Below are 27,417 nucleotides of genomic sequence, written 5' to 3' on the forward strand. Positions count from 1 at the left end.
TTAACCTTTTAATGACTTTGTTGTGACTGCTTTTTGTGGGAAAGCATTTGAATATTTGGTTGCAACATGGAGGTACGCAGTTTCAGCTGATCTTCTAGATGGGTATCCGTCATTTGTGACCTTAAGGGAGTCTTGATTTGGGTTAGGTAGGAGAATGTAGATTCGCAGCAATGTGATTGAAAAGCAAGAAAGCATTTTTCGTGCATGTCAAAGTTAACGTACATTCTAGAGTCGCATTAGGAGTAAATGATGAGCATTACAGCCCTCATGACTTACTAATGTTTTAATTGTGGCCATCAGTCGGGGAGGATTATTTCGTTGAATCTTCTTTTACTCTTTGGTATTTTAAATACGTTCATTTTAAGATTAAACAAAAACATATTAATAAAAATAAAAGGATTTGTTCTACAAAATTTGGATTCATTCAAAAGGCCGCACTTAATGGCCTAAAAGGCCGCAGGATCCCCACCCCTGCCCTAGATCCTCTGGCAACTAGTACATCAGGGAGATTGTTTGTGTCTTCCTTAGTGAAGACGGATCCAAAGTACCTGTTCAACACGTCTGCTATTTCCTTGTTCCCCATAATAAATTCACCTGTTTCAGTCTTCAAGGGTCCAACTTTGGACTTAACAATTCTTTTCCTCTTCACATTCGTAAAGAAGCTTTCACCATCCTCCTTTATATTCTTGGCTAGCTTACCTTCGTACCTCATCTTTTCTCCCCGTATCGCCTTTTTAGTTATCTTCTGTTGCTCTTTAAAAGTTGTAATACCTTTAAATTAAGTACTAATGCTAATTTCTTCTGTAAGCCATTGTCAGGTTTCATCTACTCCATCTATTTCATCTACTCCATGTGAATGGTATAAATGTGGAATTTTCCAATTCCAGGTAACTCTCACCTCCAGTGTTTTCTTTCCATAAATACTTACCTATCTACCTTGTTTTGTTCTCCCATTTTTCCCCTTCCCACATCTGGTTCCATCTACCCACCAGCGCCTCCTCACCTGGCTCACCTCACTGTGTAAGAAGGAACTGCAGATTTGAACCAAAGATAGACACAAAAAGCTAGAGTAATTCAGCAGGACAGGCAGCACCTCTGGAGAGAATGAATGGGTGACTTCTGAAGATGGGTCTCGGCCCAAAATATCACCCAATCCTTCTCTCCAGAGATGCTGCCTGTCCCGATGAGTTATTCCAGCTTTTTGGGTCTATCCACCAAACACTGTCTTCACCTCTCCCCTTTTACTACCTAGTTTAATCTACCAATCATCCCCCTTCTACTTCTTCTTGCGTATGGCATGCACAGCCTAAAGTTGTAGGACAACTTATTTGATTGTGCATTCGTCGAAACAGGGCGGACCACGTGAAGGTTGCTATCTTCCACCCCATCCCTCCTCATATAATTCCACCTATCAGCTTCTGCCCGACACCCTCTCTCCCCACTATCTGTCTCCTTGTTACCCACCAGCCTCTCTCCCACCCCTCTACAAACTGCACCTTCCCAGTCCTGGTACACAGCCTAGACACCTATTGTGTCCACAGATGCTGCTTAACCCACCGAGTTCTTCCAGCATTCTGTTTTGTGATGTTGGTAAACTGATGAGTTATTATGCTTACAATTATTGAGAATTTATTTATTTTTAAGTAAATTCGTAGTTTTCATTGGATTTGGCCCAATTTTTTGGATGTAGCTCCAGACTCTGGAATATTCACAATGTTCTTTAATGACTACACCATTATTGGATTGGATCAGGACCAAAAATGGAAAGGAAATTTTGGCCCCCTAAGACGAGGTAATTCTGACCAGGAATTCGATAAATTCTTGCCTGTTATGACAGTCTTTGCACCTGCCAAGATTTATCCAGTTTAGTTTTGTAGATACATTAGGTAACTCACCCAAAGATCAATTGGGTTGTGCAAATCCCTTTTCTAAGCAGCCATTCAATCTTCATTGCATAAAAGATTGCAACTGTTCAAAAGCTTAGGGAGGGAGCATGGTATTTAATGAAAATACAGACGAGAACACTGACGTTATAAAATTACATATTCTTCCTCTTTTGTGCACATGGAAATGATACAAAAAGACCTTTAACAACTCAATAATTTTTAACTTGCACCTTAAGAATCATAAGGAAATCTGGTTCAGCCCTCCTTTAACAAACAAATAGTTCTTTACATAAAATGACAGCTTTTGAAAGTGGATCACCAAGAAAATTTATTTATCTTTCAATAAATATGACAAGTGTGGTAAACAGTGGTTGCATTTCAAAACATTTTGTTCCAAACTGAACAGCTGTTTGGTACATGTAGATCGAGACAAACTTAACTAGGAATGATCTAGAACATAGGCGAGTAGTAATCAAATAACAAAAAAAAATACAATCAATTTTGTCACATTAACTGAGCACTTGTTTTACTTAAGGCAGGGCAGAGTTGCACTGAAATATTAGTGCTGATCATGCAAATGCAAATCAGGGAAGCATTAAAGCAACGAGGTGCAGAAGCTATTATTAAAGATGACAGTTGTTTTTTTAAATGAGCTTAAAGCAATAGTTGGACTTTTGCTTGTTCACACAGGTCTGGTTATTCCAGTCATTTTGCAAATGTGTTCAATATACTAATTTAAAAACATCTACAGTAATTTAGAAACAAGTATTGCAATTTGCAATCACTTTTATTAGTTGCTTGCCTATATTGATCTTGACCACAAGACCTTGATGGAAAACTATAACGGAGCTTTATATTGCAAGTTTTTAACTGAATTTGAGTGATGCAACATTTGAGGAAAAGAATGATGGTTCAGCATTTGTACTTCACTCTGAAAGTACCCTGTAGATCAAAACAGCAGCTTATTTAATTTGCCAGAATGAAATTATTGTTGCATTTAGTTAGACTATTAATTTATTAGTTAGAAGACACAAGCGATAGCAGATGCTGGAATCCTGAGCACAAAACATACAGCTGGAGGAACTCATTCAGGCATCAAATGAGGGAAATGGACAGTCATCTGTTCATTTCCTTCCACTAATGTTGCCTGACCCACTGAGTTTCACCGGCAGTTTATTTTTACTCAATGTACTGTTAGCACTAGAAACTCATGCTTTTAGCAACTTGTTTTTCTATACATGAGAGATTTTCCATTCAAAACAAAGGAATCATTATTCATGCACTTCCTAATCTTAAGAGTCCATAGCAACTAAAACGTAAAGGATCAGACATAAAAACACAATGCTGTAAATACAGATCAAAGGGTGACTATTTTGTGGCATGTGACATCTCAAATTTTCATCACCATCTACAAAGACATGTATTCTCTTGCCAAGATGAGGACAGTTCAAAACACTTCTCAGGAAAAAGTGGCCCTTTTTATTGGCAAGCCACCACCACCTTAACCACTCCTTCCCATCAGCAACAGATTATACCAGTACCAACTCAGGTTATACCAGTAACTAGACTGCAGAATTTAACTAGGCTTTTTTGACAGCTAGCAAACTTTACCATAGAGGGACAAAAGTAGTATATGTATAGGAACAAGAAAGCATTATATATATAGCCAGTTCAACAGCCTTCGTATATGCATTTAGTGATAGCATTAAATGCTGGTCTTGCCAACATCGCTCACGTCATGCATGCCTTTTTAAAAAGGCTGCAGGTGGAGAAAACGTGACTACCAATACTAGATAAAATTAATTTGACTTCTCCAAATAGAGGCCACTAATACATGCCAAATTGCCAATTTAAAACAACTAAAATAAATATATTACAAATATGGAATCCTCTAAAATAACAGTTAATTGTAGGAATTTGACAAAATTAACGCTGTCGTGTGTGTCACATTTTCATTATAGCAGCCTCTCCCTTTCCCCCCTATTCCTATTCAAGTGAATGCACCTGGCAAACATCCGAAACCCAAACTGGACCTCAAATAAAAGATAATCACTGATAATGCAACAGGGATTATTGAATTCCTTATTGCTTTTTGATTTGTATTTTAGTGTACCATCACCAAGGTTTGAAGCAGAAATAGTTACATTTAATACAATAAAGAGTTCTATAGATCCTTGTAACAGTCACCAAATGCTTTTCTGAAGTAGTCTTAAAATCCATTATATGAATTGATTACCAACATTTAAAAACCCTTCTCCACAGGATTTAACTGTTAAATGTTGCATCAAAGTCCATATATTTCATTGCACAGCAGTCAAATTACAACCCAGCCTAACGGTTACTTTTATTTTTTTTTAATTACAAAAGTCACATTTTATCACAATATACAAATGACACCATGACAGTTTATGCACCCCAAAGTAACAGAATATTCTCTTTTGAAAAAGTTTTCAGATTCAGAAATTGCATCTTATATATATTAGAGATGCATATTGCATCTCTGAGAATTTTAAGGGTCAATTATAATTTTAGTAAGCCAATGATCGAAGATACTGTGGTACTTAAGAAGACACTGCATTGCCAACACTGTTGGGGTTCAACAAAGTTTTCTCAAACCACAGGGATCAAAAACAAAATTATACTCCATTAATAATAGACAAATCTACCACTGCAGGGATTTCAAATTTCCTTAATGGGTAAGGTTTGGTGGTATTTTTAAACAGATTCTTGTTTATTTTGCAAGTAAATCAGAAAAAAGCTTGCGCATGGTGAATGCCGAAGGTTTGGAAATACTCAAATATCTTAAGAGCACTTCATTGGATTAGGTTAAGAAGGAAATGTTATTGATTGAAATACAGATAGTTGTTCTCTATTACCAAACCCAATTCATCTCTGCTTTTAACTGGACGTAGTTCATACCAACGCAATACCGTGAAGTCTGCAATGGCTACTGGATCCCTGAATTTCTGACAAACATCAAAGACTAGGCAACTTCAGTCTCTGCTCTGTATCCATAGTTGTCATTTCCAAAGCACGTTACCTTTTAGCCGTAAGCAGCATTTTGAAAATCTGCAACTCGTGTATGCTTGTTGAAAGTCTGAAATAACAAAGTTGACCAATGCAGAGTTACAGCCCAGCCTCAAAACCATATGAAGTAACGCATTTATATGTATTCAGTATATATAAACTCTAAAAGGTTGCATTTGGGAATGAGGAATTTTAGAAAATAGCAGGAGTAAGCCATTTGAATCATTTAGCCTGCTACATCATTCAATACCTTCATGGCTGCTACTCTCTTTCAACACTATACTCTCACTCTCCCCCCATACTTCAGAATAGCCGCAGAATAAAAGGGCGTAGCTTTAAAAAGATGAGAAAGAATTATTTTAGTCAGAGGGTGGCAAATCTGTGGAATTTATTGCCACAGATGTCTGTGGAAGCCAGGTCATTGGGTATTTTAAGGCGGAAATTGACAGATTTGTGATTAGTAAGGGTACTTGGGTTATGGGGAGAAGGTAGGAGAATGGGGTTGAGAGGGAAAGATAGATGAGCCATGACTGGATGGCGGGGTAGATTTGATGGCCTACGTCTGCTCCTAGGGCATATGCAGTCTTATCATCCTAGAAATTCAGTTGAATGTTTCTGCATTCCTTCTCAGTACGTCCTTTTGTTAGGTAAGGAAACTGAAACTGCACACAATATTTGAGATGTGGCCACACAAAAGGCCTATAAATATTGTAGCAGAGCATCACCATTGTATGCAGAGCCTCTTGATTTGGAAGCCAACATATCATTTGCTTTCTGAATTGTTTAGTGCAACTACATGTTTGCATTTATTGACTGGTGTTCAATACCACCCAAACCCCTCTGTCCATCAACATTTCCCAATCCAACACAATTTAAATGCTCTGCCTGTTTTTCTTGACAAATGCATAACTTCACAGTTTATCTATGTTATAAGATTTCTACCATTTAAGTCCACTCCCTCAATCTGTTTGTGCACAATCTGTTAAAACCATTTGCCTTCCAGATCTTGTTGATGATGTTGTCAATTCCATTGATACTTTCCCCATCATCCCCTTCTTTACAATGCCTCTAGTATTTTCCCCATTATTAATTTTCTACTAACTGGTCTAAAATTGACTCTCTCTGTTTAAAAAAATAATTATTTTAAAAATAAATTTGTCATTCTTCAATCTGTAGAAACCATTCCATGATCCAATGAGCTCTTGAGGATGTCAACCAATGCACTTACTATTTCCAAAATGTCCTCCTTTAGGAATGAGGAAAATAGCCAAGAGCTTCACTGGCAAGACAAAAAACTGTATCCTAATGAAAAAGCTACTTATCTTAACTACTAAAACAGGTTCGCTTCTTAATAAACAGACACCACACAAACTGTTTGGTAGACCAGTTCAAAACTTTACTTAACATCGGCCGATGGAAGGGAGCAAGAATTCCAGCTAAGTGACCAATGTAGATACTCAACTGTCCTCGGTCCTCTTCGCTGAACAACAGAATTAAATTGCATTAAATAGGGTTTTTTTGTCCCCTTAGCACATTCCACAGACATTAGTCATGGTCAGAGGTACAGGAAAAGGTTTCCACAGAATGCATCACATCAAAGGCCTTTTGTTTACATGGTACAAGATATACTAAAAACATTGGCCATTTGCTTTAGGTCATTTTATCTCCAAAGAGATCACCCTAGCTTTTTCGCTGCTTCCTCTCTGTCACTTGGTCCCACATAAACATAGGCCATTTGCTTTATGTCATCTTATTTTTCCACTTCCCTGGTTCCTCTCTCGTCACTTCTTCACTTGGGAGACAATGTTATGGTATTTATTATCCCACACACTGCAACCTGAGGCAAGCCTAATTTGAAACTAAATATAAGCTGTAAGCTAGCCCAGAAGCCAATTTAATATCTTCTTATATTTTTAACTAAAATTCGGCTTCATCACTAATAGTAAGCTCAAAAATATTGTGCTCTCTTTCAGTGGTCCCAAGGAGCATTTTCATGCCTTCTCTTAAGTTACTGAATTACTTCTTAAACAAATTGAGCGCAAGAGTGCACATTTCTTTGGAAAACCCAACTAGGGTGTCTGGAACTCATGGAGGAAAAAATACATAAGGGATAAAAGATCAGGATCTTATTGAATGGCAGATCAGGCTAAATGAACCAAATGACCTATGCCTGGCTTCTATTTCTTATGATCAGCAAGCTCTTGTTTGATCTCTATGCTAGTCTTTGTAGATTGTTTTCTTTTTTTTTGGGGGGGGGGGGGGGGGAAAGAGAGAAAGGAATGAGAAGACTAAGCTAGCAAAATAGTCACTGACAAAGTTATCTAGGACTTTCACTGAGATATCTTGCAAAAAATCCACAATAATAATAGACACCCTGTTTCTCAGTTCCTCCAGAACTTCCCTGTTATACATTCAGCAATTAAATTGGCTTCCTGTTTTAGGTGATTTGAGAGCTTTGGACTTTTATTTATTTTAAATGAGCCAAAATGCAAGACATTTTTCCAGTTTTATGACTTTCTTCGAAAATTAGTTAAAATGCAGGACCAACATCATAATTAACTTGCAATGTTATGATGTCAAATGGGCCGATCTAAATAATTTGCTAATCTTTCACAAGAGCAGGCACCCTATAGTATTTCCATGTTGGGGTTTTGTGCCGTGCACTAGTTGTAGGGCTATTTGCAACATGGAAATGAGTACCATAATATTTGCACGTTTTTTCTGTTCTTAAAAATGTTACTTTTCCACTTTCGAGTTTACATTCTCCAGGGGATGTCTTGTATTTTAATGTTTAGTTTTTCTCAAATGCTCACAAATATGCATTTATAATCTATGTACTATCAGTGATAAGATCGTGAATAATACGAAATGAAACCATAACTATTAAACCAGATATTGCTCTGCGTGACCATCCTAAATCACAAGACAGATTTCGCTTTTCTATCAAATTTGTGTCAAAGCCAGGATGTAATCAAACGTTTCATAGCTATATCAGAAATACTATATTCAAAAGGCAGAGGTGGCTTTGATGTGTCACTAATGCAAATGGAGCACATTCTGGAGTAAGTTCTTACCTGTTAAATGCATTCAACAGAGCAACAACCTCCTGTCGGGTGAGCTGAAAGCCTGCTGAGGGGCTGTGCTCAGGGAGATTCTTAATTTCCCGCTCAGAAAATAAAATCTTCAGTGCAGTACCTAAACCCTGAGTCTGACGAGAACAGCAGAAAGGTTTAGTTATTGAGTTATAGAGCACAGATATTTGTTCTTCAGCCCAACATGCCCATGATTACCATCGTCCATATCTAGATTGATTCTAGTTTCCAGCACTAAGCTCATCACGTTCCATGATGCTCACGGTCCTCTGCATACACCCCTACTTAGGCGAGAAATTCCAGATTTCAACCTTCACCCCCTGTAAACCTCCTTCCACTTACCTTAAACCTATGTCTTCTAGTTTTAGACACATCTACGACATTATGATGTTTTACCACCTAGGCTGCGCCCTCAATTCTGTGTACTGCAGTCAGGTCTATCCTCAGCCTACTCTGCTGCAAGGAAAACAGCAGCAGACTGTCCAGATTTGCGTCATAATGGAAATGTTCCATCTCAGACACACCCTGGTTAATTTTCTCTGCACTGTCACCAGTTCAATCATATTATTCCTAAAGTGTAGTCACCAGAATACCACAAAGCACTCCAGCTGAGGTTAATTAACATTTTACTTTGTTATACCAAAAACTCCTGATCTCATATTCTCTGCTCTGGCTAACAAAAGCATCCCATGGACCATTTTAACCAACTATTTACCCAATCTGCTACTTTCTGGGATCCTTATGCTTGTTTACCAGGGTGTCTCTGTTCTTCAATAATCCCAAGGCATCTTACCATTCAATGTATATGTCTTACCCATCTTAATCCTCCCAAAATAAATCACTTCACACTTGCCAATATTCCATTGCTTTGCCCATCTCACTAATTCATCAATATTGTTCCATTACCCAAAATTATCCTCCGCACTATTAACAAAACCACCAATGTTCCTGTGATATGTAAATGTATTCATGATACTTGCTACATTTATATCCAAATCACTCACATGCACAATTGCACTGCTGACAGGTGAGTTTTGAAACACCCCATTCACCATCTGAGTAATGTATGCCAATGTATGTTACAATACTTACCTACAGCAGCGCTGCAGTTCTGCCACTAGCCGTGTGCGTGACCTTGGCGCCTTTTAGAGGGGAGGGGGGGGGGGGGGGGGCGGGATTAAAATGCAGTTTTCTCCTGCCTGTCGGAGTCAAACTTTCTCAGGCTGTTAAACTGCTGCAGAAAAATCGTTTCGACTTCCTTTCTCAGAGGTTTTAAAAAAAATCGCGGGACAATTTAATCCCTGGTGTAAAATAAAAAGCTACTTCTAACGCCGTCAACGCCTACAATGGGACGGATCTTATGTAGGGGACAAAACAAAATGTAGGTCGTGTATTTTACATATAAACTTTCTTCTTAGGATGACTTTAATCAAGATTTCCTTGACGATAATGTGATTTTGGCCCCATACGAACCAGCAGTGTTTTTCCTGCCGATATGGGGTTCAAATTCACTGCAACCGCAACATTCCAATCGATTGCGTTCCACAAAAACCCACTCACAAGATGATTAAAATGCCCATTAATTTACAGGAATTAAACATTAAATTCCTTCCATTTGGCCCATAAATTCATGACAATGAGATTTAAAAATCATGTTATATTGGGAATTCTTGTGTGAATGTTATTTGGACACTTCGGCTATTTAAAAATGTTAACCTTTTCTTAAGAAATGGATAGATGTTTAGATCTAGTAATTGAATTTTGTAATTAGCTACAATTAGATAACTAACTAATTATATGCTTTAATTTCAGGTCATCCAAGTAAGATTGTTTCATATTTCTTTCAGAATGCTTCAATCTATAATAACTGAAAATGTCATTCAGTTCTCTTAATTTTTAAGAAAGTTATGGGCTTTTGACTTTCCTTGATCACAGCTGTTGAGTTAAGTTAATGGAAAAGCATTAGGGAACAAGATACTAATTTCAGTATGAAAATGGCCAAAACGTTTTTAATACTGAAGATATGAAAGTGAATTAGGTGTCAAATTAAACTTCTTTTTATGCTTTGTCTGATGGGATAAATTGCAGACTTGATTTTTTAAATCTCAAAATTTTGTAACATTGCTACAATGTACACAATTCAACCTGCACGTGCACTGTTTTTCTACATCAAAATGATTTCCACTCTAAATCACACATGGTTTATTTGAGAATGTTCTGAATACAAACCTGCAGTTTACCCCATACTCTGCATTTGTCACACCCAACACAGTCCATTATCCGTGAAATGTTCTTAAAATGGAGCCTGAATTCCTCCTGGGTAAAAAGAAAACAATTACAAGCCATCAGATAATTTGGAACCTTCAAAACTAAATTAAGCATGCAACCATAAACTGAACATGAAGTGCTATTTCTACCCATCATGACAAAGGGAACTCTTTGTAAGTGGAACATAGAACAAAGAACAATACAGCACAGGAACGGGCCCTTCAACCCACAATGTTTGTGCTGAACATGATGTTTAATTAAACTGATTTTTCTGCCCAAATACGATCCAAGCCTTCTATTCCTTGCATTTCCATGTGCCTATCTAAAAGCCTTCTTAAACACATCTACTTAATCTGCTTCCACCAACACCCCTGGCAGTGTGTTCCAGGCCACCAACACTGTGTAAAAATAACATGCCCTACACATCTCCATGAAACCTTACCCATCTCCTCTTATAGCTATGCCCTCTAGTGATGGATATTTCCACCCTGTGAAAAAAGTTCTGACTGTCTACCCTATCTATGCCTCTCATAATTTTATATTCTTCTATCAAGTCACCCTTCAACTTACGATGCTTCAGAAAAAACAATCCAAGTCTATCCAACCTTTCCCTATAGCTGAAACCCTCAAATCCAGGCAAGATTCAGGTAAATCTCTTCTGCACTCTTTCCAAAGCTTCCACAACTTTCCTGTAATGGAACAACCAGACTGCAGGCAATTCTCCAAATGCAGCCTTACCAAAGTCCTATAGAGCTACATATAATACGACTCGTATATTCAGCACTCTTAGCAATGAAGGTCAGCGTACCATACTTGCCTTCTTAACGTCTCTATCTGGTGGAAGGAAAATGCTGATCAGAAGATTCAGATTCAATTTTAATTGTCATTGTCAGTGTACGGTACAGAGACAACAAAATGCATTTAGCATCTCCCTTGAAGAGCGACATAGCAAACGATTTGAATAAAAAAATAATAAGTGTCCGGGGGGGGGGGGGGGTGGGGGGTGGTGATTGGCAGTCACCGATGTACGTTGTTGATTCATTCCAGTACATCATAAAATTTATCAGCTGTGCGCCTGAATTGATTCTTCCATATTTTAATCACTTTCCATTGTGCATCATATAACGTGCATAGCACAATAGGTTTTGTTCGTCTACATTCAGAACTTTGAATTCAATGCATTATTCTTTACCCAAATATATATTTTGAAAATCTGGACATAAAAAACTCTCAAAACTTGATTACTGCAATTCTTACAAAAGAATGCTCTTAACTTCGCACCTTTAGAGTCTTAGCTTCTTTCTTGTCACCTGCAAACATTGACTTCTCATCAAAGTGCATAGGAAATAGTCTAGAGGAAAGGAAATGGAAAGACAGAAGTTGGAGGAAATGGTTTCAATGGATTTGAAATACTTTCTCAATCAACCAAGAAATAAGCAAAAACTGTGCTCTAGCAATGACTTACAAAGTAAAATGGTACCACGTAAAAGTTGGACTTTAATAACGGAATACAATAATAGTCGTACATTTTAAATTCCAATGCAATGCACAGAAGTAAGGAATAAAACATTTAAATGTCAAAATATAATCAACCTTCAAAAGGCACTGGGAGTGGGTGGGATGACCGGGAGACACAAATCAAAAACAATTAGCATCTGAACATGAAATTTATCAACAAACAAATATTAGTGACCAAATCAAACATTGTTTCAGAAATACAAAACTCAGGCAGAAGCCTGGTAAGGGTTAAGGAAATTGATGTAAATAGAGTGGTAAATGTGGTATACATGAATTAGAATGGAAAATTCTGATAAGACATAGAATAAATAAAACCATTGATGTGCAGAAGAATCGTTGGGTTCAAGTCCATAGAAAGCGTCAATACAGGTGGATATAAGAGAATAGGATAGATTGGATAGGCTAGGTTTATTCTCCTTGAAATATAGGAAACTGAGGAGGGACATTGTATGTAGTTGAAACAAAGAACTGCAGATGATGGTTCATACACAAAAGGACACAGAGTGCTGGAGTAACTCAGCGAGTCGGGCAGCATAGTTGAAGAACATGGATAGGTGATGTCGGGACACTTCTTCAGACAGATTCAGTTTGCTTAGTTACTCCAACACTCAGTGTTATGTCACCTTAAAACTAGGGTGTTTTAAAACTAGTACCGTTGGTCTGCACCAGCAAAGGAAGAACAGGCATGTGGTGAGAGGCGTGGGAGCCCCATGGTGATCGGGCGCATCCTGGCCGGCAGCAGCTGCCTGAAGAAAGAGCTGCTCCCGGGGCAACAACATGAGCCACAACAACAGCCTCGCCAACTGGACTGGGGGATGGGTGAAGAAGGGCTCGCTCGTGTACCATGCAAGCCGGATAGAAGCCAGGGGGACCATGCAAGCCGATAGCGCCGGTAGGTCTGTCTGCTATAACCAAAACTCGTTATAAAGGGGTCTATTAAAACAAGAGTTTACTGTAACTCATCCAAATTAAAAAGGGTAACTGAAATTTGATAAATTTTTGCAATCGGTAACTTTATAAACAAAATCACATTGAACATCCCAAAGATTAAGCACTTTTCTTACTTGGTTTCGTTGAGAACCTCCAGTAGCAGCTTTTTGGTAATTGTATCTTCTGTTGTATTTCCAGTGTATAAGTCCACAATTGAACGCTCAAAATAGACAGCTACTTTCGACAAAGCTCTCAGTTGAATTAGGTACAAAAAATAAAGGTTTTTCAATCTTCTTGGGCCTTCTCCTTTCGTTTCAGCAGGGTGAAATCGAAATCGAAATTCTTCTACATTTGGTCCCCATTTTGCTCTTCCCCACATATCTGAAAAAAATGTGTCAATGATAGTTAAAGTAACACATTCAAAAGTGATGTCCATTGCTGAAATAAGTTATAATTAATAATACGTAGATGAATGTAAACAAATAATTTTGCTGCACATGAAGAAAGAACCATCTAATAAAGTACAATATGCATTCAGTCTGGTAGGACTGCCTCCTCGAATTGCGAGAGTTTCTCAAATACTTCTAATTCCATGACAACTAAAAAACATTATGTACTTCAAAAAAATAAGTATTTCAATTTTATGGAGAAAGCTGTTGCTGCATTTGGTTTCAAATTAGACTTTCAACTCAAAAAGATTCATCTTGGTTGCCTTTTGCTTTTTCAGAGTTCTGTAAATTTGGGGAAATCCTCAAATAACCCAATGTAACTGCTGTTAGCCAGGGTAATCCCCTTTGGACTGCCTCTAATTCTTGTCTGATAAGAAGACCAAAACAGTACACAGTACTCCAGATGTGGCCTTGCCTACATTGCCTTCTATTGAAACAAAGCCTTGCCCTCAAATAGCAATATTGCACAGGATTTTAACCAAAGACAATTTGATTTATGAGTCAAAGATAGGCACAAAAAGCTGGAGTAACTCAGCGGGTCAGGCAGCACCTTTGGAGAAAAGGAAATGGTGATGTTTCGGGTTGAGACAATTCTTCAGACTGAGAGTCAGGGGCAAGGGAAACTAGAGGCATGAAAAGATACAGAACAAAGCAGGCAGCACCGATGGCCAAAGAGCTCACAATGGTTCCTTATTGGCGGAGGTGGAAACAAAGGGATAAGATCAGTCAAACTAGCAAGACTAGGTTGGGGGAGGGAGGGAAATGACTCATTCAAGCTAAATATACCTAAACTTCAGTTATTCCAGTGTTCCCCTTATGCAATTTAATGAATCCCTACAATATAAATAGTTTCTTCCTCTGCCCCTTTCACATCAGTCCTCAAGGTTATGCACTTAATATGCTTCTGAGCCACTTCTCTTGAACTGAATGGGAAAACCTGCAGGAATTAACTTTTAGTATTAGCATGTAAAAATACCCAGCAATCATGACCCAGCCAGGGTAAATAACAATAATAATAATAATAATAAAGCTTTTATTTCAGACACAGGTCCATATAACACATCATACAGTATAAGAAGATACAAACAAATACATTAAAACAAATTTGCATATTAGCCTATAAGATATACAAGCTATTGCACCAATGCCATCTTAGCCTAGAAGTGAATCTATAGCAGCTTTTCAGAGGGCTGACTAGGGCTTCAATTATGTGGTTCTCTGACTTGTCCAGGCGACACATAAAACTAAACATCAGCTGTCTTAAGAGTGCCTCACAGGTTGGCACTCTAGTGGACACAAACAATTGACTGGCACTATGCCACCTAGGGACATGAAGCAGCAACCTCATTGCATCATTGTATGCTACCTTGAGCCTCTGCATACTCTTTTTCTTATAGTTAGACCACAATTGAGCAGTATATAACGGTGTGATATAGGTTCTGAACAAGGAACACTTCACAGAGTCAGAGCACATAAAAAACTTCCTTATAAGTGTGTTAGCTTGAAAATAAATTTTACAGCGCTGTCGGTAGAAGTCTTTGTCATCCGTCCAGTCATCGGATATGACATGCCTTGGTATTTAATTTCCTCACACACAGCAAGAGGACTGTCTGACAAATAAAAGGTCGGAAAAGTTGATTTCCTGTCCTCAGCGCTTCTAACTATCATTATGCAGCTTTTCTTAGTGTTATACTTTATGTCATAATCAAGGCCATACTGAGAGCACACCTTCACCATCTGCTGCAGCCCAGCACTATATGGACAGAGCAGGACCAGGTCGTCTGCATACATAAGATGATTAACAATAGTGTTGCCCACAAGACAGCCAGTTTTTAACCTATTTAACTGATTTGATAATTCATCCATATAAACATTAAATAAAATAGGAGACAAAATTCCTCCTCGCCGCACTACGTTACTAACACAGAATGGAGCAGATACAACATTGTCCCATTTAACCTGAAACGTTTGATGGGCATACCAAAACACTAAAATTCTCACTAAAAGTTTATGGGCACCTCTTAGCAATTTTACAAACAATTGTTCATGATTAATTCTATCAAATGCCTTGGACGCATCAATAAAACATAGGAATACAGATGAATTCAGGCTTGTGTACCTGAACACAATCTCTTTAAGAGCATAGATAAACTGGTCAGTTCCACGTTTTCTTTTGAACCCAAACTGATTGTCAGTAGTAATGACATACATTTCTAGCTTTGTTAGCAGTATTCTCTCCAGTACTTTAGACAAGATATTGGCTAATGCAATAGGTCGATAATTGTCAATACTGTTGAGCTTACCAGCCTTGTCTTTAATCACGGGCACTAACATTACAGACATAATAGCATTTGGCAGGACACTATGAACCAGACAACCATTGAAACATATGGAAAGCAAAGGGCAGAGCTTATAGCTGGCATATTTTAGATGTTCTGCTGTAATGCAGTCCATACCGCAGGCTTTGTTGTTATCCAACATGTTAATGGCATCATAGACATCTGCTGCCCTAACTATCATATCTACAGAGAGATCAATATGTTCATGATTGATTCTAACTGGGTTACTTTCAACACAATTAAAAAGGTTACGGTAGTGCTCACGCCAAATCTCAGCTATTTTTTCTGGGCTACTAACACCTTCAATGTCAGACGGTAGGGGTGTTTTATTGTTATTCATTATTTTGACCTCTTTCCAGAAGTTAGTAAGGTTGTTGTTCTGTAGCTTTCTGGCAAGAGTGTCTGCTCTCATTGTGTTTTCATTTTTCTTAATAACACGAAGTGCATACTTAACTCTAGCATTTGTGAGTTTTTTCATATCTAGCAATACCCCCTGTCTAGGCCTACCTGCCTCTGACCAGAGTCTAAAGGCCTCTCTTGCCTCAGCGTACTGCTCAGCCACAAACACATTCCACCCAGGTCTGATGTTGGGTACCTTACATTTACTTTTACGAAAGGGTTCACTGGAAGCATTGATACATTTCACAATAACATCATACATAGCACAGAGTTTTTCAGCATGTTGCACATCCTTACAATTCATATCTGAGCACATTAGGGCCTCTTAAGGCAATGCAATATTATTTTAAAAACTGTCCGTTCGCAGTGAGTATCCAGCCATAACCTCTCTGCTCAGTTTTGATGCTGGGACTATATGAAATTAGCATGCAATGAAGTGTTAAATTATACAACACTAATTAAATAGCTCTCTGATATATAATGAAATATTTCAAATTGTTTTTGCCTGACCAAACCTTTCATACATACCATCAAGGAGATACTTGGCACAAAGGTGTAAATTGATACTAGCATGGAGTCCAGAAATTAACCTGTAAAATACTCTCTTTTCAAGGCAAAGACCTGCAAATAAGAACATTCAAACAGGAAAGTTAATTTGGAGATTTTATAATGCAGAAAACATATATTTTTTAAATGTACAAGCGAACGTAAAATTAAATATCAAAACTTTAATTGATATTCTTTCATCAACTTGGCCTGGAGCTCTGAAAGAAAAATTCCAGCTGAAGATTAAAAAAAAAATCATTAAAAATATATTAATGTTAACTGATATAAACATTATGATAAATCCTAAACTTTGTATTCCCTTTAATAGCCTTCAATTATGAAATATCATCCAGACTATGAAGATTGTTGCTTCCACTGAAGATTATGGGCATCTAATGCTCCATTCCTTTTGAATGGAATGTTTTTTTTTTTTTTTTTTTTTTTATTTTTATTAGAAGTACAGTAAATTACAATAATACACATCAGATATATCTATATATTACATTTGTTGTACCACTTTGTTTTTCGAGCTTTAAAAAAGATAGAAATAAAAGAAGTAAGGAAAGTGAGCAAGAATCGTGAAGGTGCAGGAAAGTGTTGGGAAAAGAAAGCCCCTTAGGGAGGAAGTTAGGGAAGGAAGTAAAGAAAGGAAATAAGACCCTAGAAAGAAAAGAAAAAAAAGGAAAAATCAATCGCTCTATTGTAACACAAAACTCGCAAAAAAGGATATACCAACCGTGTTTTAAAAAAATATATATATTTTATACCCCCCGTTACCAGATCCTGGTACCATTTATATTTTAAATTACTATTGCACCTTATGCTTGTAATAGTTCCATAAATGCAGACCACGTCTTTTGGAAGTGGTCTGCTTTGCCTGCTAGGAGGAGTCTCATCTCTTCCAAGTGTAGTGTTTCGAACATGTTTGAAATCCACATTTGTATTGTTGGTATTGGAGCATTTTTCCAAAATTTGAGTATAAGCTTTTTTCCCCATTATTAGCCCGTAATTAAGTACGTTTTTTTGAAACACGTTTAATTCGGGGTTACCTTCTGATATTCCAAAAATGATCCATTCTGCTTTTGGTACAAGTTTTATTTTAAATGATTTTGTGAAGATTTCAAATATTTTGTTCCAAAATTTTTGAATTTTTATACAAAAAACAAAAGAGTCTGCTATGGTAGCTTCTTGTGACTGACATTTATCACAAATGGGTGGAGACATTGGGAAAAAGTTTATTTATTTTAGTTTTTGAATAATATAGTGAGCATTAAATGTATGAATGTGATAATTTCTCATCACAATATTAGATGCTCTCTATTATGAGTGGTATTATTAAAACTGGTCTGCTGTTAATCCTAATTATATGTTAGTTACATTTTAATATCTAAACTGTTCTTTGCTTTCAGGCAATCTATTTTTTCCTCAAAACACCCACAAGAGAACCTTCCCCGCATCCTTCAGGTATAGTTCTTCACTTTGGTAACCTGCAATGATGAGATGTCATCTTCATTAATTGCAAGTTAGCAAAGTGAATGCTAAAGCCTACCATTTACCAGAATGTTTATGATTCAACAAATTATTAGCGAATATAAAAATCTACACTAATGTTCAAAAAGGATGTTATTGATAATCATGAAAAATGAATTGTATATCATGACATGATTTGAATATTTCAGATATATTATGAGGTTTTACCCCAGGGGCTTTGACTTTCCTCAATATGACAATACATTGGGTGTTAGAATTACTAATAAAATTCTACAGCCCAAACTGAAAAGCTTCCATGAGAATATTGGTAACATCAAGTAAATTGTAAAGACTCAGAGACATCTAATTGAACTGAAAAAACAAGCCTTTGAAGTTATAATGATTAACAGAATGTAATTTTAATTTGAATCACCATCACCTGTTTCATTACATTAAGAAATTACAATCAAAAATAAGCATGCCACTACATTTATAAAATAGTTGAACCATGAAAGTTCAGTGTCACTCTTGAGTGGATTAGGAAAATACTCAAACAAGTTAGTCTCGTCTGGATTTATATTTCCACCTTGTTGGCAAAACAGCACAACCTAACCTGTTCCAATAAACTTTTAATAAGAGGATTTTTCAAAGAATTTTAAATTTATGTTTCATTACCTTCCAACCAGTTGTAGAAAGGTTCGCCTGCAACAACAAAGGTAAATCACAATTTAGGACAAAATATACAATTCATCTTCCCACATTTATTAATGCTAACATACCTCACTATACAATACCAATTCATTTTCCTTCCCTCTCAAAGACGTGAACATATGCTTGAGAGCGCTGGCATCATTAACTCCTCAATCAATTGGATTGTGGTCACGGTCATGTGCAAACACAAACCAAAATTGCTGGAACATTGTTTTGGACCATCCACAGCCGAATTTAAGCAGTTTACAATTAAAATGCGTGTACATGCAACATCCAGCAACACCCACTAAGCAACTAGCCTAATATTCCAATCAATGAATTAGACATCAAGACCAGTTGCAGCATCACTGCCCCAATGGATATCTGAAAAATAGCACAGTTTGGAAGTCAAACTGGTAAGTTTTCTGGTCTACCTGGGTATTTCCAACTCCATATGCAGCAGTAATGAAAACAGTCAGGGTTTTTCCAAAAAACAAGTTTACGCTATTCTTTTTAAAGCTATTGAGGCACAAAATAACCATTTTACAATAGACTATAGGTGCAGGAGTAGGCCATTCGGCCCTTCAAGCCAGCACCGCCATTCAATGGGATCATGACGGATCATCCACAATCAGTACCCCGTTCCTGCCTTCTCCTCATATCCCTTGACTCCGCTATCTTCAAGAGCCCTATCTAGCTCTCTCTTGAAAGTATTCAGAGAACCAGCCTCTGAGACAGAGAATTCCAGACTCACAACTGTGTGAAAAAGTGTTTCCTCATCTCCGTTCGAAATGGTTTACCCTTTATTCTTAAACTGTGGCCTCTGGTTCTGGACTCCCCCAACATCGGGAACATGTTTCCTGCCTCTAGCTTGTCCAAACCCTTAATAATCTTATACGTTTCAATAAGATCCCCTCTCATCCTTGTAAATTCCAGAGTATACAAGCCCAGCCGATCCACTCTCTCAGCATATGACAGTCCTGCCATCCTAGGAATTAACCTTGTGAACCTACGCCACTCCCTCAATAGCAAGAATGTCCTTCCTCAATTTTTGCTTCACTTGTTCACTGGTCAGCACATAAAATTACTAATACTAGTGGTTATAAATTTCTCATTCCTGCAGTTTTTTTGATTTAGTGCAAGGCAACATAACTATCAAAAAATACATTTCTCATTACATTCCAAGTAAATTTGCAAAAATAATAAACTTTATCAATCCATTACGCATGAAATGGATTATGCACAAGTTTGCAAAGAATATCAAAATGAAATTAATTACTTGTCAAAAGCAAAATATGTATTTACCAATTAATATACAAATATGATTGCTTAACCATTTTGGTAATTAGAATTCCTTTAAGGCAAAAAATTTATTTAAACCATGTTTACGCAAATAGTTTATGTTGCAAACCAAATGCAGAAGTTTGTAACATCAGAAACTTATAGTTCATACACATTTGTAGCCATCTCTTCTGCTCTTACCATCGTCATCTCCTGAAAGCAGAAAAGGTAAAGAATGAAAATCAGGCCAATTACGACAATTTGTATTATTTGCTAAAATCTAGATCAATATATAAAAATAAGAATGATTGTTCTCTTAGCCTCGCAGACATACACAAGTATTCTGCTGAAGTAATGAATCTGCTAGATGTTACTTCCACCCAAAAGACTATGCATTCCAGCCTCATATCGTGACTTTATTGCATATAATCCAAGCTTATTGTTCAATGTGTGCCACTTGAGTACATGCTGCATTGCTACTTAATCACTTGAAGCAAGATCAGCTTACTTGTCCAGGTGGAGGCAATACTATTGCAATATTTGAAGAACACTGAGTAACTTTCAATGTTTGCCTAGTTTTGTGACCAACATTCTTCACTTGACAATCACTAAGAATAGATTTGCTCAGCACCCATGTTATGGCTATTTGTTCGTTCTTTCTACGTAGGAATGGCTGCAGCTTTCAACTAGTGCACTTCAAAAGAATAAAAAATCAACGCAAATCCATGATTTATTTGAGATGCATAAGGTAAAAGTAATTTTTTTCTTTCTATTCTTGCATTCGATTTCTCTGGAGCAACTAGAGTATTAAAGATGAACAATAAATAGTCTTCTCAAGAAATAATAAAACTGCTTTTCTTGAAGAAAAGAAAATATGGTAAATATGGTTAATATAATTTTAAAAATATATACACAAACTCACCTCTGCCAGGTGTCAATGGATTTAGAGGGCGATAGACAGATCGAGGTCTGCAAAATATATTAAACGCATTTTTCATTTCATTTTTTTCGAGTAATGTTTGGAACAACATAATTCATGATAATGAAAGAAAGTAGCTTGAAGCAAGTATAATTATGACATTTAAAAGATACCTGCATAGCTACATGGATAGGGAAGGTTTGGAGGGATATTTACCAGGTGCAGGCATAGATCTAGCTTGGTTAGGCATGGACGAGCTAAGCTTGGTTGGTTTGTACGGGTTGGCCTAGTTTCGGGGCGGTTTTCCTCTGACTATAAATTTTGCTATGAACTTGGCTCTCCTCCAATCTTAAAAAACACCAAGGATTACTTTCCCCCAACTCTCCCCTTGATTTCAAAAGCCCATGTGTCGTAAACATAGCTTATTACCACCTTATTGGGTTACTGATAAATGTACTTTCTGTTCACAGATTTATTCAGCTGCGAGTAAATATTCCTGAAATATTCCAGAACACTTCAACCAAGATGAGATTTAGTGGCACCAATTTCAGGGAAATTAAGATTTTTCACAATTGTAATAAAGCACTACTTTGATCTATACCAACAGAAGCATAATCTCAAATTTAGTTGCCATAGGACTACAACACATTCAGAGCAGTATTGTTTTCTCTTTCAGAATCATCCAAGAACATTGTAAAATTTATTTTTTCTGATAAGGACTTTGATCATACATCTTTCCTCCTAGTGCAAATTTGTTCTCTACACATCCTCTTTGCGAGGTTTCTGTCATTCCATGTTATTCATGGAAAAAAAGTTGTTTTAGAAATCAAATCAAATCTAAATTATCACAATAAAATAATGATGACCAAAACAATCTAGAATACAGACATTGTCGAAGTAATCATAGGTAGAATGTTCCAAGAAAACCTGAGGTTAAAAGGAACAGATTACAAAATAAAAGTGATTATAGTTTATATAGATTGAGATCCGGGTTAATTACCAACTCATCCCTGATTATCCAAAGTAATGCCCAATATTTGCTCGTCATTTGGTCTTTAGACTTACATAACATTTGATTACCAAATTACATGCAAATGATTTATTGGTCTTTCAATGCATGCTACAGCAAATATATGATATATGGAAAGTAAGCAAATAAGAGATACAAATGTAAATTCTGAAACCACTGAAAATAAAACAATGTATAAAATAACTATTTTGATGGCATCTTCGAACTATCTTCTCTACATGCCAACAGCAGCAGATATGGCAATAACCAAAGTGTGCAAAATTACTTCAATTTATCAAGATAATTATTCAGGCCCATTTAGGAGACATTTGGCACAGGCACAAACATGTACATTGATGATGAGGAACTTAAACTTAAGAACATGAAATGGGTCATTAACATCAACAAAAACTGAGATTTCTGAGTAGGACCAATAGAAAAATGAAGATTTGGACTGATAGACTGATAAACCTTTTTTGTTCACTGATCATAGGGCTTTAAAGATGGACAGAAAATGAATTTTGAAGAGGCCACAAACGTAACTACAAAGACAAATATCCAGAATAAGTACAGGTTTTCTCAGCTAGAATTCAAACCCCACACCTGCTCTGGGAAAATGATAATAGTTTATAAAAGTATTAAAAAAAGGAAGTACTTGAAACAGTTCTCTTCATAGATGCTGTTCCACACCCTCCAAGCTGACCAACCCCTGTATCCAGTGTAACGCTCAGGATTTAGGAGGAGATCCACATATTCCGCATCAGGAGACAACTCATCTATAAAGGATTAATCAGATTAATCAGTTTCAGAAAATGCCTTTTTTTACATCTAAAAAAGCAACAATCAATTGAAAAATACATATTTTGATATATCTCATGATTTCCTTCATCAGAACTAGACAACAATGGGCATGTCAGGAGGTAAAGAGGCGCATCATGACAAGCAACAACTGGAAACACAAATAGACACAAAGTGCTGGAATAACTCAGCGGGCCAGGCAACATCTTTAGAGAAAAAAGATAGATGAAGTTTCAGAAGAAAGGTCCCAACCCGAAACGTCACCCGTCCTTTTTCTCCAGAGTTGCTGCCTGATCCACTGAGTTATTTTTTGTCTATCTTTGGTTCGACGGGCCAAATGGCCTACTCCTGCACCTATTTTCTATGCACCAACTGGAGACAGGTGATTATTAGATAATGAATTGAAAAGATAAGACAGCTGCAACATAAAGACTAAATGAAAAATATGGAAACCATGGAAAAAAAGTCAAATGATAAAGGGAAGAGAAAGTTGCAAGTTCGTAAAGTGGACAATACTAAGAAAATACAGTCAGTCTGACTTGAATGAAAACAAAAAGACCAACAGGAACATTAGGCTGAGGCAATCTGCTTGTCTTGCCTTCAAACACTTTACAAGAAAACATTCAAACCCTCTGTTAACGCAGCTCTTGCAACAGACCTGTAACATGACTGGCATTCCTGCCTTTAAATGACACAGAGTAGCACAGCCTAGGTATAAAGTTAACACAATTTGTGGTCCAGCCAAAGTATGTTTATGAAAAGAGCTAAATATTCCTGTTGTGTTTAAAGAAGACGAAACGCGGGAGATTGAAGTGGAAATGTGATAAGAGTTAAAACTGTGAGTCACTGGAAGTTTGGCGCTAAGCAAACACAATAGTAACGTCACCAATTCCTTCTCTCCATAGATGCTGCCTCACCCGCTGAGTTTCTCCAGCATTTTGTGTCTATAACAGTAATGCATGTGGTCATCCAATCTCTGCTTGCTCTTTCCCAAATTAGAGCAGCAAAAACAGTATAGATCACTTCATATTAGATCACTTCAAACTATTACATAATCAATTGGAGACACAAGAAATTTTAGATGCTGGGCTCTTGAGCAAAAAAAGTGATTTGGAAACTCAGCAAGTCAGGCAGAATATGTGGTCAGAATGGATAGACAACATTTCAGATCAGGACACCTCTTCATACTAATGGAGTAGGTAGTGATAAAGCTAAAAAAAACTCTCTTTTCGTGCTATCCCAGTGGCCTACTGCCGTTGTTATTTTCTTATGTATTATCAACACAAATATGAACTCGATCAACATAAATCCAGTACTACTCAAAGCTATAATTATCAAACACACTAATTGTAACTTTATGATGGATAAAGTAATTTATTTGACAACTGCAAATGGCTGGGCTAACCCCGAGTAACAACCTTGAAAGTGGAATGGGGCTGATGGCTAGTTTCTTTGATGGAAGTGACCTCATGAAGCTGCAATTGGCCATCCATTTGGTAATTTTGGGCAGCGAAAAATCTATTCACCTGTAGTTATATTTAAAACAAATAATCTTGAACCACTTGCCGTTTGTGACAGCGATTCCAAAACTTTACCATCCTTTCTGTGTAATTATTTTCTGAATTAACTGGCTCTAATTTTGAAACAGTGCATCATAGTACTAGATGACACCCAGATCTACCTTGGCACCAAATCCCCCCACAACCCCCCCCCCCCTCTCCCATATCAACTCCTGTTTGTCAGCTATAAAAACCTGGATGCAACATAATTTCCTCAAACTCAACAGCAATAAGACAGAATTCCTCCTCATAGGCTCCAAAGCCACACTCAGCAAAATCAATAACCCCACTCTCACCATCGACGGAACCACGGTCTCCCCATCTCCCCAGGCCCGCAACCTTGGCGTGATCTTTGATTCCACCCTCTCCCTTGAGCCTCACATCCGCCATGTCATTAAAACCTCCTTCTTTCATCTCCGCAACATCGCCAAACTCAGACCCTCTCTCACACCTCCCGCTGCTGAAAGACTCATCCATGCTTTCATCTCCTCCCGACTGGACTATTGCAACTCACTTCTCCTTGGCATCAGCTCCACCTACATCAACCGACTCCAACTGGTCCAGAACGCAGCCGCCCGACTCATCACCCGCACCAAATCCTGGCATCACATTACTCCAGTCCTCAAACAACTTCACTGGCTTCCTATCTCCCACCGGACCACCTACAAAATCCTGATCCTCACCTACAAAGCCCTCCACCATCTGGCCCACCCATATCTCACTGACCTCCTCACCCCCTACCAACCCTCACGGTCCCTCAGATCCACATCAGCTGGTCTCCTCTCCATCCACAAGTCCAACCTCCGCAGTTTTGGGGACAGAGCCTTCTCCAGGGCAGCTCCCAGGCTCTGGAACTCCCTCCCCCAACTGATCCGCAATTCTGTGTCCCTCACCATCTTCCAGTCCCGCCTCAAGACCCATCTCTTCACCTCTGCCTATCCTTAGCCCCACATGCCGTCCCTTTTCATCTGTGCATTAATTGCCTCATACTGTGTTTTGTATTGAATTCTGTATTTACTTTGTGTACTAGTCATGTCTCTACTATTTATTTCATTCCCCTTACATGTTTTTCCTCTACCTGCTAAATTTTAGTAAGGTGTCCTTGAGACTCTTGAAAGGCGCCCATAAATAAAATGTGTTATTATTATTAGATTCCCCAAGCAGCAGAATTTCTCTCTATCTTACCCAAATGTCCAAAATGTAATTTACAAGCTATGCACAGTACTTAAAAAAATATACACAATTTAAAGTAGCTTCATGCTTTTTAAATAAGTTTACTTTTAAAATTTTAAATGTTTTAAAAAGCTCTTTCAACTACATCCAAAATGTCTCTGACCCCCTCCCCACTGCCTGACATGTTATGAAAAAATGAAAAAGTTATCTGACAAAATAAGGCTTTAAATTGGTATTAGGATGGTCTTTCCCTATAAAGGTCCTGGGATATAGTGCATCAGGGAAGAGCATAGTAGCAAAACTGGAAGCAGTGTGGGACCTGTAAGATTGCAAATTTGGCATGGCGGTATGGCTAGAACAGAAAGTGATCATGTGCTAGTGTAATTGTGAACATTTCCATTTGCATCTCCTTTAATCATGAAACCAGTCTTACCCAGGTTAAAATTTACCATCTTTCCAATTTCTTTCTCTGAATCAATAATACAGGCCAAACCATTATACCATCCCAAAAACGTATTCTCACCATCAAATATTCCACTATCACTAACCTTGGGGGTCAAAATCCACTTATTTTGAAAAATACTGAACCATTTAGTAAGCCTACAACAGAGCATCCTTTCTACCATTCCAATAATAGCTTAGTCAGGTCTACACACAAAGATAGGATAACCGATGAACCAAATGCAACACAAGCTTATTTGCTATTGTATCTCACTTACCTATGCACAAAAATATCAAAAAAAAATAAAAATAAACACACCTGCCTATATGAATTTCCAATTATTTGCTTTTTTTTTTGCCTTGTCTTTTTTCTTAATGACATGCAGAATTTTGTGTCATTTACGTATAAATTGTATTTTTGAGTGAGGGAATGCACAAATAATGCTTCGGGTCAGGACCCATCTTCATCGGTCCAAAGAAGGGTCCCAACTCAAAAAGTACATTTCCTCCATAGATGATGGATAACCCACTGAGTTCCTCCAGCATATTTTTGGCTCAAGATTCCAGCATCTGCATTTTCTTGAGTCTCCATTATGTTTTTGTGTATTGTCTGTCTATATGCCTGTGATGTTTTTGCTGGCATGAGTTTCATTGTACTTGTATCTCACTATACATGTGCATATAACAATAAGGTTGACAATCCTTTGTAAAATTGATAAGATTGGGGAAAAAATCATTTTTTAAATGGGTAGGAACAGCAATGAAGCCGCCCGACTACCTACCTAATCTACGCTAAAAATCTTCCATTCTGAAATCCGAAAATGTCCGAAATCCGACAAGTGTCTGGTCCCAAGGCTTTCGGATAAAAGGTTGTGCACCTGTAATGAGTTTGAGTGAGAAGTAACATGCAAATTGAATTGGGATAAGTATCAGAATTGACTCATGCTAATTCAACTACCTCCATCTGCAGATGCTAACTAATTATTTCCCATCTGTTCCTTCAAATACAAGCAACAAAATAAAAACCAAATTAAAAACAAAAAAATATGGTCAAAGAAAGAGAAATAGTTTTAAATTAAGAGTCAAAATCACATTTAAAATAATCATTGTCAATCTCGTCGTACTACTGCTGCAAATTCCAGAAAAATCTTCAAGCAAAGTGGATTTTGGTGAGGGTGTTGATTGGAAGACAAAGTGCAGCTCCCAGGAAAAATTTGTATATTATTTAATTTATATATTTCTATGTCATTTACATTTGTAATAAAATGCGTATAAGCTCTAACTGCCATGGTTCCAGACAATGTTTTCACTAAGTGTTAGTATATATTTTAATGTTTATGGTTAAAGTTCATTTCTGCTTTGAATATTTCCAAGTATCGTGGAATCCTGAGGCATAAACAACACAGAAAAACTTACCATCAAGTTCACAGAAATGGTCTTGTGCATCATCATATCTTGCCCAATCAATGAAAGCCTCTTTTGTTTGGTTACTACATACAAAGAGAACAATCTGAGACAGAACTATAAGCACACACACCAAGTACATTGCGTAAAACAAATGTTCAAATTGTATTGCCCGGCAAGTTGATGAATACAAATTTACTTTATAAAATACACACAGAA

At 37.3% G+C, this 27,417-nt stretch overlaps 1 protein-coding gene across 2 annotated transcripts in view; it reads right to left on the bottom strand.

The window, feature by feature from the left end:
• Positions 1-2,188: 2,188 nt before the first annotated feature.
• The window catches only part of ero1b (endoplasmic reticulum oxidoreductase 1 beta), a 58,075-nt gene continuing 32,846 nt past the window's right edge, over positions 2,189-27,417 (bottom strand). For both annotated transcript variants that reach the window (XM_055635172.1, XM_055635173.1), the window contains exons 6-16: positions 27,211-27,284; positions 22,479-22,599; positions 20,818-20,864; positions 20,097-20,108; positions 18,600-18,626; positions 16,437-16,529; positions 12,856-13,102; positions 11,555-11,624; positions 10,235-10,321; positions 7,988-8,121; positions 2,189-4,983 (exon numbers count right to left, since the gene is read on the bottom strand). In XM_055635172.1, coding sequence (XP_055491147.1) covers positions 4,923-4,983; positions 7,988-8,121; positions 10,235-10,321; positions 11,555-11,624; positions 12,856-13,102; positions 16,437-16,529; positions 18,600-18,626; positions 20,097-20,108; positions 20,818-20,864; positions 22,479-22,599; positions 27,211-27,284 — 973 coding nt within the window. In that variant the 3' untranslated portion in view covers positions 2,189-4,922. The remainder of the gene's footprint in view (positions 4,984-7,987; positions 8,122-10,234; positions 10,322-11,554; positions 11,625-12,855; positions 13,103-16,436; positions 16,530-18,599; positions 18,627-20,096; positions 20,109-20,817; positions 20,865-22,478; positions 22,600-27,210; positions 27,285-27,417) is intronic.

The sequence above is a fragment of the Leucoraja erinacea genome, chromosome 5 (assembly GCF_028641065.1).
Source record: "Leucoraja erinacea ecotype New England chromosome 5, Leri_hhj_1, whole genome shotgun sequence".
In the NCBI taxonomy this organism is placed as follows: domain Eukaryota; kingdom Metazoa; phylum Chordata; class Chondrichthyes; order Rajiformes; family Rajidae; genus Leucoraja; species Leucoraja erinaceus.